This window comes from Protopterus annectens, chromosome 8.part1, assembly GCF_019279795.1.
Source record: "Protopterus annectens isolate FY-2018-M chromosome 8.part1, PAN1.0, whole genome shotgun sequence".
NCBI lineage: Eukaryota > Metazoa > Chordata > Ceratodontiformes > Protopteridae > Protopterus > Protopterus annectens.
Window position 1 is genome coordinate 20077827 of NC_056742.1, and position 15910 is coordinate 20093736.

The 15910-nt window shown below is 40.8% G+C and overlaps 1 protein-coding gene across 1 annotated transcript in view; it reads left to right on the forward strand.

Annotated features, from left to right (window-relative positions):
• Nucleotides 1-15910, forward strand: part of SHCBP1 (SHC binding and spindle associated 1) — a 499020-nt gene that overhangs the window by 239610 nt on the left and 243500 nt on the right. Inside the window, exons 11-13 of the mRNA XM_044081658.1 lie at nt 1360-1376; nt 1677-1699; nt 2341-2347. Coding sequence (XP_043937593.1) covers nt 1360-1376; nt 1677-1699; nt 2341-2347 — 47 coding nt within the window. The remainder of the gene's footprint in view (nt 1-1359; nt 1377-1676; nt 1700-2340; nt 2348-15910) is intronic.

A 15910-nucleotide genomic window follows, 5' to 3' on the forward strand; every position in this document is an offset into this window, starting at 1 on the left:
TCATTCTTTCTTCAACAAATGAGATAATCAGATAAAATAGTTATGTACTCACCATAATGTTTCATCTGTGTTGTCAATGTTCATTCTTCAACTGCCCTCTGTCTAACACCTACTAATTTGACTTGGAAGGATTGAAAAATGCTGAATGAATCGGTGAATCGGTGTTCCTTTATTTGATCTCCAGATGCTGTTATTTCATCTACTTTTATGTTATACAAGTTTAAAGGGCAGCAAAGGAGAACTGAGGTATATTAGGGGGCTAATGCATTATGGGTAAGGGAAGGGCTCTAATTGCAGTGTTCCACGAGCTGAAAGCAGTGTCAGAGTCGTATCAGAGGGTCAGATCTAAACTGATTTGTTGAAGAATGAAAACGGACAAGGCAGATGGAACATTATGGTGAGTATGTAACTGTTTTTTTTTTTTTTTTTTTTTTTTTTTTTTCTGTGAGGTCTATGTATTTATTGCTAATAAGGTCTGTGGAATGATTGCTGTAATGTTAATTATTGCAAGCAAAAATTGATTGTTTTATCTCAAAGCTGACTCCTTTTGCCAATGTTCAAGCTAAGTGAAGCCCCTTCAAATAATTTCTTGCACAGAAGGTGGGGACTTAACCGCTGTATAGCAGAACAGTGCCATCTGCATATTTTATCACAGTAAGCTGTGGACTTTGTAGTGGAACAGGACTGACTTGGAAATGGAGTCTGGAACACAACACTGATGTATTGGGGTTTCCTTAATCTGTTGTATACTCAGAGGAATGTTTTTTACAGTTTTGTTTTATTAATTCTCTCTGATTTCTTTTGTTTGCAGTCTAGCTGCACAAATGTTTGCATGCAGTTAATGTAACTAAAGCATGCATACAAAGGCAACATCTCCTACTTGGATTAGCATATCAGAGTCCTCATGAATGCATACTTGTCTAGGTAATTTAAGTAACCGGTTTTATTATGCAACTCTAACAAACACATACCTTGTTTGCATATTGATGTGCAACCTTGGGTTCATAATGGCTCCTTGTTCCATTTCTGCTTATAAATAAGATGAAACATGCAAACTCTGAAGTATTTTGGTGAAATTATGGTATTAGATGAGGTGCTTTTTGTTGACTTCTCAATGCAATGTGCCTGTAATATAGTACATTACAAAAAGATTGCTTACAACCAGAGACTGAGTGTTATTAATGCCAAATTAGTTACCAACAGCACGTAGCACATAACTAAAAATTAAGAAAAGTTCAAAGCAGAAATCAAACCACCCTACTGTTTGAGATCAACATAATACGTGGTCTATAGATTAGCATAATAAAGACACAGATTACTTATTGACTTTAATGTTCATTGTAAGATGCAATACTTAAGTTTGTGGATTGTACAGTGTAGTTCTTGTACTGTAGTATGTCTTAATAATTTCTAGCTGCTAGGCTATCAGAACTGGAGTGACTAAAGTTTTGTTGAGAGTTATGGATGAGACAGAAAATGAGTAAGGAGCAGTTTCAGCAAGGGGATAATAATGTTGCATCTATTGGATTACCAGCTAAAAAGGATAGCTAATACCTCATTGTCGTAGGACCACATAGTTTAGGTAATTCTGTCCCTCAATAGAAAGCAAATTGAGCCAGTACTGAAGTGGTATGTTTAAATACTCATTTGCCATGCCCTTGAAGGTTGATACAAAGGTGTTGTTCTAAGATTGCTAATGGCTTTATTCCATTCTTTCAGCAAAAAGGTGCCAGGTACTTTGTCACATATTTTGGAATTACTTTTATTTAGTTTCAGGAGGTTGATTGGTGGATCCATAGTTGCCTGGTGATGGAATGCCATTGTTGCCTGTAGAGCAGTCATGCACAACGTCTGGCCCTTGACGCAACACCATTCGGCCCTCTGAGTGTAACCAAAAATTAAAAAAGTGAAAAAAAATGCTATGCCTTACTCTAGTCACGCAAACTTTCCAGCACTTTCTTACTTGCCTATCGACAGCAGTTGCACACACCTCTAATTTTAACTGCGGAAGTAACTATTCTTTGTTGTTTATAACTTGTCTGTAAACAGTAGCAACTTTCTGCAAGAGTTTGTAATAAGTCATGGCTGCAATCCAGAATAAAGTTAAATGCAAAGTTGATGTAGAAAATGGGCAATTTCAGGACTACTGTCTTAAGTAAAAATGCCAGTCACTGGTACCTATTGTTAACTCATAACGACTTACTATGTTTTGAGGTGGCCTGCTGATGCATTAAGAATTCGTGTAGTGGCCCTCCCCACACAAAGGTTGTGTACCACTAAACTAGTGACTGTGTAGACTGACGTCAGGAGTCTGTGACTCCTGACTGTCATGTCTCCAAGTGAAGCTGTTGAGCACCAAGAAACGTCTCAAAAACTAGACCCGGTATCTGTATGTAACTTCTGACTTTCCAAGATGGCTACACATTGATTAACCGCTAACTTCAGCTCTCCCAGTGTGAAAAAAAGAAACTGCAAGACAAGGGCCAGGAACTCTTGTCACTTAGTAAATTCAGTTACTGGCAAGTTAAGTGCACTGCCTGGATGCCAGCAAAGAAGAAAATAGAGAGCCTGAAAGAAAATCAACTAGAAAAGTTGAAGAGAAAATACCGACTAGAAAGAATCCTGCAGCGGTTCATCAAAAAGCAATTCAAGCTCAAACTTTAGTGCAAGACATGCCTTCCAGTGATCTTGAGGAAAAATAAGTCAAATGTGCTCAGAGCTGATTAAAATGAGGAAAACACTGAAGGATTATATCAACTCAAATAAGTAAAAGGCTGGAAAGAATGGAAGCTTTAAACATAGTTGGACGAAATGATAAAAACTACAAAATAAGAGGTCAAAATTACAAAAAGGCTGGCTGAGTACGAGACTGTTCAAAAAGATATGTTTCAAAAAATGGTAGAATTAGAGGATAGCATATAGGGAAAATCTGAGATTTTCTGTTGTGCCAGAGAAACTAGAAGGAACAAACTCTAATTTTAGGAAGGCACAAACTAAGTAACTGGGTTAGTAGTCACAGCAAGAATTAATAATTGAAAGGGCACACTGTGTATATACTCCAATTCTGGCTAGGAGAAAGCAACCAAGACCTGTATTAGTAAATATGCAAACCTGCTGAAGAAAGAGTTGATCTGACTAAACTGTGGCAAAAGGACAAAGTATTAGTTGGAGGCAATAGAGTGTTTATGGAAAATGATTATTCACTGTACACCAGGAGAAGAAACAATTCTGGGGAGCAATCCACTCCCTTCTACACCCAGGAACTAATAACCCATCCCAAACCCAGAAAATCGCACTCTGAGCTAGCCTCTTTAACACCATCACTAAACTTACTACCACCTTCCCACCCATTAACACTGACCCACCAGGGACACCATTAGTACATTCCCCTTCCAATCCTCTTCCCCCTTTCACACTTTCACCCATAGCCACCTCCACCATTAAAAACTTCTCAAACTCAAACCCTGTACCAATGTCCCAGATAATGTACCCACAGAATACCTGCACCTCCCAGTTTCCTCCACAGCATATCCCATCAGCAAGAATGATGCATACCTGATATCTGGAAAAAGGCATTTGTTCTTCCACTTCATAAAGGTGGCAATAACTCTGACATCTCTAACTTCTGTCCTATTGCCATTCTCTCCCCCATTTCAAAAATTCTAGAGAAATGTATTCATACTCAGTTGCTCAGTCATCTGGTAATCCCCCACTCAACATGGCTTTAGGCCTGGACATAGCACCAACACTGCCCTCATTTTCTTTTTGGATACAGTAAACGGGGCTAGAGATGCTGGTTCCCTAGTCTCAGCACTCTTCCTTGATTTATCAAGAGCAGTTCACACTATATCCCGCTCCCTTCTGTTTACTAAACTCTCTAACCTCAACCTATCTCCCCCTACCCTACAGTGGTTTATGAATTACCTCATTAATGGGCAGCAATCTACTATATGGCAACAATTCTCTTCCCCTTCCATAAATCCCCAAGGTTCAATACTGGGTTCATATTTGTTAATAGCTTTCATACCACTCTTAGCCATAGTACCATTATCCATTACGCAGATGACTCAACTATCATCTGCTCTTCAAAGTCTGACACTGCACTACAGCATCTCACCCAAGAAGCTTTTTCTTGCACCGAAACCTGGATGTCCCAGAACCATCTCGCCATTGACCCCGATAAAACAAAACTTTTAATATTTACCCCCACAAAATCCAACCCGTTGACAAGTCACTATTCTCCATTCGCTCCCAAATCAACATCCTCACTAAAGTTGTCCCTAGTACCAAATTGCTAGGTGTCATTGATGACAAATTCACTTTTGACCTTCACATCTACAGCAACATCAAAAAAAACCATCAAAAACTAGGTGCCCTGTTTTTATTACAACTATTTTGTTAGGGCTCTCTAAAAAAAATTCCCTGGCCTCATCCTTCCTGCTTCCTACTCTGCTATACAGTGCTCCAATCCTGACCAATCTGCAGTCCTCCTTGAGTGCTAAACTAGACTCTTGCTACAACAAAGTCACCAAATTTGCTACTAATGCAAAATTTTCTACCCATCACTGTTCCTCTCTGCTTCAACTAAACTGGCTAGAACTCCCCCACTATCTTTTCTACAATTAACTACAGCCCAAAAACGTATCTACCACCCAGAAACATGCCCTTCCCACTCTTTTGTGCTGACCATGTACCATCCTGACACCTCAGGTCAAAACAAAATGTTACTGTCTATTCAGTGTAGAGTGACATGCATTGACTGGTTAGCAGTAAATATATTTGTTGCACTACTCTTACATTTTCATAACCCGATTGAGATAAATATATTTATCTATAAATCCCAAACAATGCGTATAAGCCACAGAAGTTAGCCACGGCACAGTAAATTCAAGAACAGCTAAATAGCAGCAAACTTAGCGTGAAACAAATAGTCTCCGATCCAATACAACCATAGAATAATCCACAGACGCCAAATTCAGCGGTATCGCAGTTTATTACAAGTTAGCGCTTTCACCTATCAGGCTTCATCAGACTTTCAAAACTATTATAACAATCCTGTTTAAATAGCAGATAATCTAAATCTATTGGTCCACGTAGTAACACATCATAGTGTCAATTATTAAAATCATAAGAGTTCAAAAGACTCTACATTTAAAACATACATATATAAAAACATAAAATCATAAAAACATCAACTTGTATATTAGTCTTTATTTATTAACAAGCAGCTTTCTACCTTTAAGAATAGGCTTAAGAGAAACCTTGTCATTAAGCCCAGGGAAGACATCTGCCCTGAGCCTAATGATCCACCTCACTTAACATTCCTCAGTGAAATTATCAATGTCACCTCCTCTGGGATTGGAAGTGATACTTTGCAAAACAAAAAAGACAAATGAGTGCAAAGGGTCATTTAAAGCGCAATGCTTAGCAAGGGCATTCGATTCGGAACCAACACGTATTGAGTAAATATGCTCTCTAATACGTTCACGCAATTTACGATCGGTCTTGCCAATGTAAAATGCCTCGCAGGCAACACACCTAGCTAAGTAAACTATATTCTCACTCCAACAATTTGTATTGGTAGAAAATGTATACATCAACCCTGTAACAGGGTGCACAAACTCTGTCTTAGTGTCAATAAAAGCACATTGTCTGCACTGACGACAGGGTATAGTATTAACCTGGTCTTCCTTCCGATCAATGACCGTCCTATTAAGTGGACGATGACACAGAAGACGTTTCAAATTCTTCTTATTTTTGAAAGAGAAATTTGGTTTAGGACCTACTACCCCTGCCATTCGTTCATCTAATAATAAAGTATTCCAGTGCCTCCCTATAATTTGTTTAATCTCATTCATGTCATAGGTAAAAAACATGGGCAACCTCACAAACTGATTCCGTTCACTGAGAGGTGGCAATGTTATATTTGTATGCCTATCCGAAAAATAAGGACTAGCCCTCGTCATCCTCAACATATCTGTCTGAGAAATAGCTTGATCTACCTCCCTCTGACTATACTGGCGTTATAGAAACATATCCCTTAAGCTACCGATCTCCCTTAAGTAACCTTCATCCTCTGGGTTCAGCCTCGAAGCTCTCATACATTGCCCCTTAACTACATTATTAAAAACAAAGCGAGGATGCATACTCTCACGATGCAGTAGGGTATTCTTGTAACAAGTTTTCCTGTGTATAGCAGTATTAAGTAAGCCACTGTCAAATCTCTCAATTTGTACATCTAAAAAAGAAATGTTATTAGAAAAATTGACAGTAAACTCCAAAAAAGTAGAGTATTCACAGACGACACAAACTCCATTAAACTGGACTCATCACCTCTCCAAATGAGGAAGAGGTCATCTACAAAGCGTCTATAAAAACCAACTGATGACTTAAATGAATCAAGAGTAAATAACTTCTCCTCCTCCCAACTAGCCATAACTATGTTGGCGTAGCTATTGGCACAAGAAGTGCCCATAGCTACGCCATCATTCTGTAAGTATATGTCCCCATCAAACATAAAAACGTTGTTACTCAAAACACCTTCAAGGAACAAAGCTAAAAGATCTATCTGTTTGTTCCCCATGTCCATGTGTCTAGACAAATAGGAATGGGTCATCATCACACCTACATCATTGGGTAGAACAGTAAACAGGCTCTTCACGTCTAGCGTGACAAGGAAATATGAGTCTTCAGTGTCTACATTCTTAATATAGTCATAAAGATCCAAAAGGAACTGCTTAGTGTCCCTTAAGACATTAGAGTCCACGACTGGTCTCAAATAATGTTCTAAATACAACGAAAAAGGCTCTGTTAACCAGCCACGTCCAGAGACAATGGGACGTAGGGGAGGGTTCACCAAAGACTTATGAACTTTGGGTAGACCTTGAATAATCGGGATCAAAGGATTAACTACTCTCAAAAACCGTGTAAAGAAAACCATCCATCTAAAATAGACAGACATCCAATCTTTTTAACTTTAAAATGGGGGTTATAGAACATACGTCACTTAAACCAGGGGGACTTGTGGCATTCAAACATAATTGACACTAATGCATTTTTATCAATATGCTTGTTCACTATATAACCCCTGGTATCAAAACCAACCTGCTCCACAAGAGTACATTGAAGCCATGAATAGGATGCTGTGCTGCATGGCTATAAAGGGCTTTTGTTGTCTTGTACTTAATATCTAATAATTGTTCATGTATCTTTTCGTTAAACTTTCTGGAGGTTTTGCTCATGTAAAATGCTGGGCATAAATCACAGCAAGCAATATATACAACATTTTTTGAATCGCATGTGAAATACTGCCCTTCCAATAGGCATGTGTTCAGCCAATATACTAACACATTGTGAACAAAGGCCACATTTGTGGGATACTTTTGACTGCCCCTTTTATCATATAATCTATGTAATATGCAATGTAATATGTTTCAGATCTCTGTGTCTACATTGGGCTTGAGGGGAGGATCTACTAAATTTTTTTAGTCATTCAAGATACCAAAAATACCTGCAATAACTGGCTTATTGTTCAAAAATTCATAATCCTGCTGATCCAAGTTGGCCTTGCATCAACATGTCCTAGAACAAGGTATCAGTTTTAGCATAAGCATTAAAAATTTCATTTCTAGAGACTTCTAAATACGTGTCGAACAATAACCAAATCATCATCTTATTGCTAATAAAAAATAACAAAAAACCAAAGAAACACACCAAGCCAGTAGGAATTATAGTTAGCGCTTTCGTTTACTTCATCTGATGAAGTAAACGAAAACGCTAACTAGAATTCCTGCTGGCTTGGTGTGTTTCTTTGTTGTTTTTTTTTTTGTTTTTTTATTAGTTTGTGTTCTTCTTTGGCTTATCTTATTGCTGTAATCACCACTAGTCATGAATACCCCAGCCCCCATATCTGGTTTCATGAATCTTTTATTTCCCTGTCTTGCCAAATCTCTAAGAGCTCTCATTCTTTGTCAAATTATAACATTTGTTATTGACTGGTTTATTACATACACTCCTAATGTCATGTTCACACAGTTTTTCAAACATCAAAATAAAATTATTTAAAGAGGGGTTAAATAAACTACAGGCAGTCCCCGGGTTACGGACATGTGGACAGCCTGTTATGAACAGACTGATGCAATTCCAGAAATCACTTTAAAATAAATGAAAAATGTCAAAGTGTAAAGTTTTACCTCACAAACGAAGAAATCTTGGTTTGCAAAGGAATACTGTCCTCTTCCCCATTTTTGAAGCTGATTGTATCTTACACAGCAGCTACTTCTGCCTTGAGGGAGACTATGAAGCGATCCACCTGGTTAAGCTCACTGTGTTGAAAGGAAAGATACAGCACAGTATTCAAGCAGTTTACTGTACTGTACAATAGAACGATCGAATGACATTGTGGCTCACTAAGGGTGTAGGTGACTGTATGATGTCTGGCAGAGGTCTCCGTTCAGGAAACAGTGGAAAACATTCGTAGGTGATGCCTGTACAGAAATATGAAGTGGTATAAAAAGAGGTAAGTTTAACATTTATCTGATGTCGATCTTCACTTAATCCTGGACTTTGGGTTCAGTTCCAAACCTTGGAACTGACTCTGCCATTTTTCTCAGCTCGCGCCCTCCAAAAACTCTCGAGCTACACCCTGCCCATAATGCTCTTCACAAGAATACCTCTGATATCATTTTCTATGTATTTATTTATATATATATATATATATATATATATATATATATATATATATATATATATATATGTATGTATATAAATATAAATTTTAATTTACAAACTCTTTCCTAATTCTTCAGTGTGTGTGTGTGTGTATGTGTGTATGTGTGTGTGTGTGTGTGTGTGTGTGTGTGTGTGTGTGTGTGTGTGTGTGTGTGTGTGTCCAAGATTGTGATAAATTTATAGGCACTTCTGGTTTTAAAAGATGCCAGAAGTGCAACAGAAAACTTGCAAATTCAGACATACACACACCTTGCATGTACTGTTTGGTGCTATGCACCTCCAGGAAGACTGATTTGCCATGCTTTTAGTGGTTTTAGTCATTGGGCTCTAGTACACCGTAAAAATATGCTTATTTGAAAGGACTGCTAAAATTTGACTTTGAGGCCTCATCTGCATCAAAATCTAAGACAGATGGCAGTTCTCCATCCTCCTTCTCTTCCTGCAGTAAACGTGAAAAATCTAAGAGGAGAAGCCCATTCGGTTCCATCAGTCTTATCGGAAACTCCTTCCAAAGTGTTAGTTTCCATGGTTCCAGTAGCTTCCTTGGATCTGGTAGGAAAATAGATTGAACCTTTGGTGCTTTTGGTACTGGTCTCTGCACAGACTATATTGGTGCTGACTACTGTTTTGCACTCCCTCACTTTGGTGCCTTCTAAACCCTCTGTTTCCTCTGCCTCGGAACCAAAGAAGTTTTTCTTCAAGGACAGGCCCCGAACGAGGTATTCACCATCCATAGACCTCTTTTTTTGACCATCTTTCCAATCCCTTTCTAGAAAGACCTTCTCCCAGGTCTCCTTCAGTTTCCTTGGTCCGATCCACCAAGGGCTTAAATGAATCTGATATGAGCTTGGTGGACCAGCTCCTGGTGGCAAGGGGATTACCTTCTTTGGTTACTAGCATTCGTAGCTCTGGAATTTTGCCATTTCCCACACCGGGATTTGTTCCGCCTCCAACTCCAGCTGAGTCATAGGAGTCCCTGGTACAGACCCTTCTGGCCTTGACTGTTTTGGTGCTGGTTAGAGCTTCTTCTCTGGCACTAACTGCCTTTTTTTTCTTTAGGGTTGTCGCACCCAGAGACCTCCCAGTGTTGAAGTTCCGTTGCTGGTTGTGGGGGGACATGGTTCCACTCCTGCTTTTGGAGCCATCCATGCCCCTTTGTGCATTGGCACATGTAAGCATGAAGCTGCCTTTGGATTCGGAGGTGGCTTCCTCAGTGTACTGTGGGACCACGGTTCCGAAAGAGTCTATTTCTGTGCTGGGCTTTCATCCCTCTAGAGGGGGGTTCTGCCTTCCAGGCCATGGAGAGGGCCGTGAACATTGCGGGCAGTCATTCTATGCCTCCCTTGTTGGACCAGACATCTTGTCCTTCCACTTGACTGGAGCTTCCTTCAGTCTACCCTGGGACAGTGAGCACAGAAGACTCCGGATTTAACCACAGATGTTATGTCCTCTTCAGATACCTCCTCTGGAGGTACCCATGAAGAGAAAAGTGCAAGCGCAAGCATTTAGACTCCCCTGAAAAGTCTTACACTGAAGATACCGATTTCGATGAAGGGGAAGGCTCCCTAAAGTCACCCGCGGAAGATGTGTCCTTTGGAGACATCCTAGAAATTCCAAAACAGAGGGGTGGCTGGACTTCCTTCCAACCTTCCTCAGAGGAATCTGTGCACCTGGAAGCTTTTCGTGCCTGGCCATCTACCTCTTGGATCTCTCTGCCCGCTGACTGTCTCATTAAATTGGATTGCTCAGTGGACATGGAAAATACCAGACTCCATCAAGCCAATTCCAAAGAGACCAGGCCACCACTAAGAAGGAACTTGCTGATGCAAGTCCTACTATCCATCTTTCTAGTAAGTAGTCCAGGATGATGGGCAGATTTAGGAAGTTTATATATGCTTCATCAACCTTCTCACCAAGGTCCTTGAATTACATTTCACATTTCATGAGACTTCAACAGGATCTGATAAGAGCTATCAGATACTCTCAAAAGGAGCAATAGCTGAAGATGCCAGAGACAAAGTAACTTCTTAGCTAGGAACTCTAGATTCCATTTCCAATTCGTCTGTAAGGCTAATTTTGCATGCTGCCAAAGGGGAGACTGGGGCAGTGGGTTTAGGCATAGCCATTAGATGTCACGCCTGGATGCAATTATGTGACTTTGCAGAGCCATTTGTCTTCTTTAGTCAATGCTCCTTTTTGGTCTCAAAGTTGGACAGTAGCCAGATGTGGTAAAGAAGGAAAGACTTTCTCTGCCGTGGGAATATGCTTCTCCACTCTTCAGAGGCCTTACTCCAGGGACCAGAGAAGTGGGAGGCTATGGTTCAAGAAGTCCAATGGGCCTTTCCAAGACTCATGTGGCAACGACTTCCCCCTGGGTCAGATGGGGAAGTAATAATGGAAGATACCATTCACTAGGCAGAAAGGGCCTGCAGAATCGGGGTTCCAGAGATTGCTTTCCTGGTAACTCCCATCAGCGCTCCGGAAAGGAGGCCCAATTGCTGTCCTCTTTAGGAAGTTGGGGGACTATCTTCCCTGCATCAAATTGCCTGACTACAGATACAATCAGACAACTGGGTGCAGAGGATTATAACCAGAGATAACAATATCACTTTCTCTTAAGAGCCCAAGAAATTGAAAATAATCCCAGATGTCCCTCCCAGTCACAGGGATGCAGCAGTCTTAGAAATGCAAACACTGCTAGTCAAAAGTCCCCCAGGCTGTCCCACCAGACCAGACAGGATCCAGATATTACTCACAGTTCTTTAGTGCCAAAGAAAGCAGAGGACTGGAGACCAATTTTGGATCTCAGGCATTTGAACAAATCTGTTCAACAATCCATATTCTGGATGGTCACTATACAGTCTATACTCCCCTTTTTTTACGGAAGGATGATTGGATGTGCTCAGTAGATCTTCAGGATGGACAAGCTATCCAGAAGATTCCTGCTTTTCTGGTTGGGAGCTGGTCATTTCCAATTCAGAGCCCTGCCCTCTGGTCTCAGCACAGCCCCCAGGGTGCTCACCAAATGCATGGCAGTGGTATCGGCTCACTTCAGACTGCAAGGATTCCGCATGTTTCCATATCTAGATGACCGGCTCCTCACCGCTTCTACCAGGCATCTACTATTACAGGCAAAAGACTCATTCAAACTTGCTCCTCACTGGGAATCACTATAAACTACGAAAAATCACACCTGTATAAACTACGAAAAATCACACCTGTAGCCAACTCTACAATTAGAATTCATAGGAGCAACCAACTCTACAATTAGAATTCATAGGAGCAATGCTGAACACAAATGCAAACATTGCGTCCCTTCCTTTGGAATGACTGCAAAGAACAAGATTGCATGTCAGTCAAATTATTTGAAGCAAAAAAGTTCCGGCAAGGCTGCTGTTACCAGCACTAGGGTCTTTGGCAGCCTCCATCACGTTGGTTCCGCCTGCAGGGTATCGTATGAGGATTCTTCAATGGCTTCTGGTGTCCCGATGGTCCTTTACTAAATCAACCAATATCCTTCCGAATAATGATCACCAATTTATGCAAGAGAGATCCGAGTTGATGGCTTCATTCTGAAGTGATTTTGGCAGGTAGACCTTTTTTTCCCCCTCAACCCCAGACCATAGTGACCACGGATGCATCTCTGATAGGGTGGGGGGGCATTATCTGGGAAAGACGGTCCAAGGAACTTGGTCCCACATGGGGCCAACCTGCATATCAGTGTTCTAGAGATGATGGTGGTGCTGTTAGCATTGCAAGCATTCCAAGAAGCTCTCCTCCTGGGAATGATTGCAGTTCAAACTGAGAACATGTCAGTAGTCTGTTGCATCAACGAGCAGGAAGGAGCCAGATCTCATCCTCTGTCGAGAAGCTCTGAGTTTGGCAAGGGGTGAATTTCATCCGACCACTTTCTAATAGCAATGCATGTTCCGGGGAGCTCCAACGTGATTGTGGACAAACTGAATAGATGTATTCTAATGCTTCACGAGTGTCTCTCAACCCATTGGTAGTGGAAACGATATTCCACCACTTAGGCCAACGTTGCTATGACCTATCTGCATCACCCCTGAACAACAAATGGAGCAGCTACTTTGCTGTGATCCCCACTCCGGGGGAGTCTGAGAGAGATGCTGTCCTACACATTGGCCCTCCGGTCTACTCCCTGCATTTCCCCTGATTCCCCTAATATCCCAATTTCTGAGGAAAGCCAACAGGTCGAAGAACAGAATAATTCTCATTGCCCCATTCTGGTCTCAACAGATATGGTTTACCTTTCTTTGGCCCCATCTAATTTGGAAATCTTGGACTCTGAACCCAGCTCTAGACCTGTTGTCCTATCTGGATGGGACTGTTCATCCGAATCTTCAGAACCTGAAGCTCACTGCATGGCTTCCTCAGTTCCCATGATTGCCAGGCATTCCTTTCTCACTTCCCCAGTTCAATGAATCGTTCAGGCCTGCCACAAGCCTGCGACTAGGAAACTGTACTTTAAAAAAATGGCACAAATTTTCTAAATGGGTATCGGAGACTAACAGTGACCTTTACTTGGCTTCACTCAATGAAGTCCTGGAGTTCTTGACACTGCTTTTGGAAGCAGGAGCTTCAGCCTCGACTGTTAGAGTGCATTAAGCTGCAGTCTCTAACTTTCATTCTGGTTTAAATGGCACATCCCTGATTTTCCACAAGCTTTGCAAACCCTTTCTGAAAGGATCCTTAATGCTCAGACCTTCATATAAAGAATCCTCTGTGCCATGGGACTTGAATCTGGTACTCCAATCTCTAATTTAGCCTCCTTTTGAGCCTTCCACAAACTGCAATCTAAAGTTCTTGTCCTGGTAAACTTTATTCCTGGAAGTTACTTCTGTATGGAGGATATCTAACATACAAGCCTTATCCTGCAAACCTTATCTAATTTTTCATAAAGACAGGGTCTCCTTGAGTACAAATCCTAAGGATCAGAAACCAACCTTAACCAAACTGTACAACTCAGTTTTCTTTTCCAACTTTTCAAATAAAGGTAAATATTATATGCTTTTACTAGATTTGCATAGACAATTGCATTTTTACCTTCACAGGACAAAAGAATTCAGAAAATCAGATCAGTTGTTTCCTTTTCTTCAGTTGCTTTGGGGAACCAGTTTCTAAAGTAACTTTGGCTAGATGACTTAAGGGACTGTATTACCTTCATGTATGACAGAATCTGCCACTACCTGCCTGTTAAAGCACATTCTGCTAGAGCAGTAGCTGCGTCTGCAGTTTTCCATTCTAGAGCTTCTATAGACTACATTTGCTCAGTGGCTACATGGGCATCTCCACATGTTTATTACTCATTAAAACTGGATCTGGTCTCTATGGGACATGCGTCCTTTAGCTTGATGGTCCTCAGGAATATTCTTCTATTAGACCTCACAAGATTTAAGTAGCTGGGGACCCTATCCCACTATCAAGAATTAAGTGAAGATTGACAACATCAGATAAAGAAGTTTTATGTCTTACCATAACGTTCCATCTGTGTTGATCTTCACTTATCCTTGACATACCCACCCTCCTTTTCCTTGCCCTTCGGCTTTTTGGTGGATCAGATCCTTTCCTGAGATTGGATTTTCAATTAGTTATGCAGATATGGTCTCTGTTCTGCTGTTTCGTTGTCACTATTGTATGTAAACTGAGTCTGAGGTATTCTTGTGGGGAGCATTATGGGTAGAGCCTAGCTCGAGATTTTTTGGAGGGCGCGAGCTGAGAAAAACGGCAGAGTGGGTTCCGAGGTTCGAAACCAAACTCACTGTCAAGGATAAGTGAAGATCGACAACGCAGATGGAGTGTTATGGTAAGACGCAACTTTTTTTTTTTTTGTATAGAATGTCCTGTACCGTATTGCATTTTTATGTACCATTATTTGTCCTAAAACAAAAATCTGCAAAACCTGCTCTGAATCAGCTGAATTCAGATGTTAATTAGCTTTTAATCAGATCTCAAAAGTGTCTGGCTGCAGACTACTGTACTGTGCGTTTCCTGTGGAGATCCACTTTAGTACTGTACTAGAGTCTGCAGCCAGGCACTTAACTTTTGTGTTGGTGATGTTGCAACCCATGCATAAATTCGATGCACGTACTGATGTACCAAAGAAAAGGAAAGCAATCGCCCTGGAAAATAAAGTGGACGACATAAAGATATTTGAGAGAGGTGAAGCACCATCTGCCATTGAAAAGGCATTAGGCTACAGCCAGTCAACGATCGGAACAATTTTAGAAGACAAAGCAAGAATAATGAATCATGTAAGAGGCCATGCCCTGATGAAAGCTACAATTATTACAAAGCAGCGCTGTGGTTTAATTATTGAGATGTAAAGGCTGTTCCTAATTTATATAGACCAAAATCAGAGTAATATCCCTATTAACCTTTCATTAGTGCAAGAAAAGACTCAAAGCCTTTTCAGTGATTTAAAAGCTGCTCAAGCAGCAAGGGAAGGTGGCTGTGATAAAGAATATGTTGCGAGTAGGGGCTGGTTCCTTCACTTGAGGGTTTATTTACATTACATTAAAACTCAAGGCAAAGTGGCGAGTGCTGATGCAAGTGCTGCAATGGTGTTGGAAAAAATTGTTGGAGGGAGGTTATTTGCCAGACCAAATATTTAATGTAGACGAAACTGACTTATTTTGGAATAAAATGCCTGAAAGGACCTAATTTCAAAAGAGGAAAAAAAATGCACCAGGGTATAAGCCATCAAAAGATAGGCTAATGTTATTGCTTGGGGGTAACACTTCTGGTGATTTTAAGTTGAAACCCTTGCTTGTGTATCAATCACTCTTTAAATCCGAGGGCACTACAACATGTCATTAAGACCTCTCTCCCTTTTATTTGGAAGGCAGATCCAAAGGCTTGGGTTACAATTGCCATAACTGAAGATTGGTTCTTGAACCATTTTGTTCCTGCTGTTCAAAGGTATTGCTTGGCCAAAATTCTTGCTTTCAAGTCTCATTCTGCTTGACAAATGCACCTGGGCATCCAAACAGTTTAGATGACCTATAGTCCAATGTAAAGGTCATATCCCCCCCCCCCCCCCAACACCACATCACTACTTCAGCCAATGGATCGGGGAGTAATGGCCTCCTTTAAGGCCTATTTATGGTAGACCTTCTCACAAGCAGTCAGGGCTACCCAACATAATGCGATGACATTA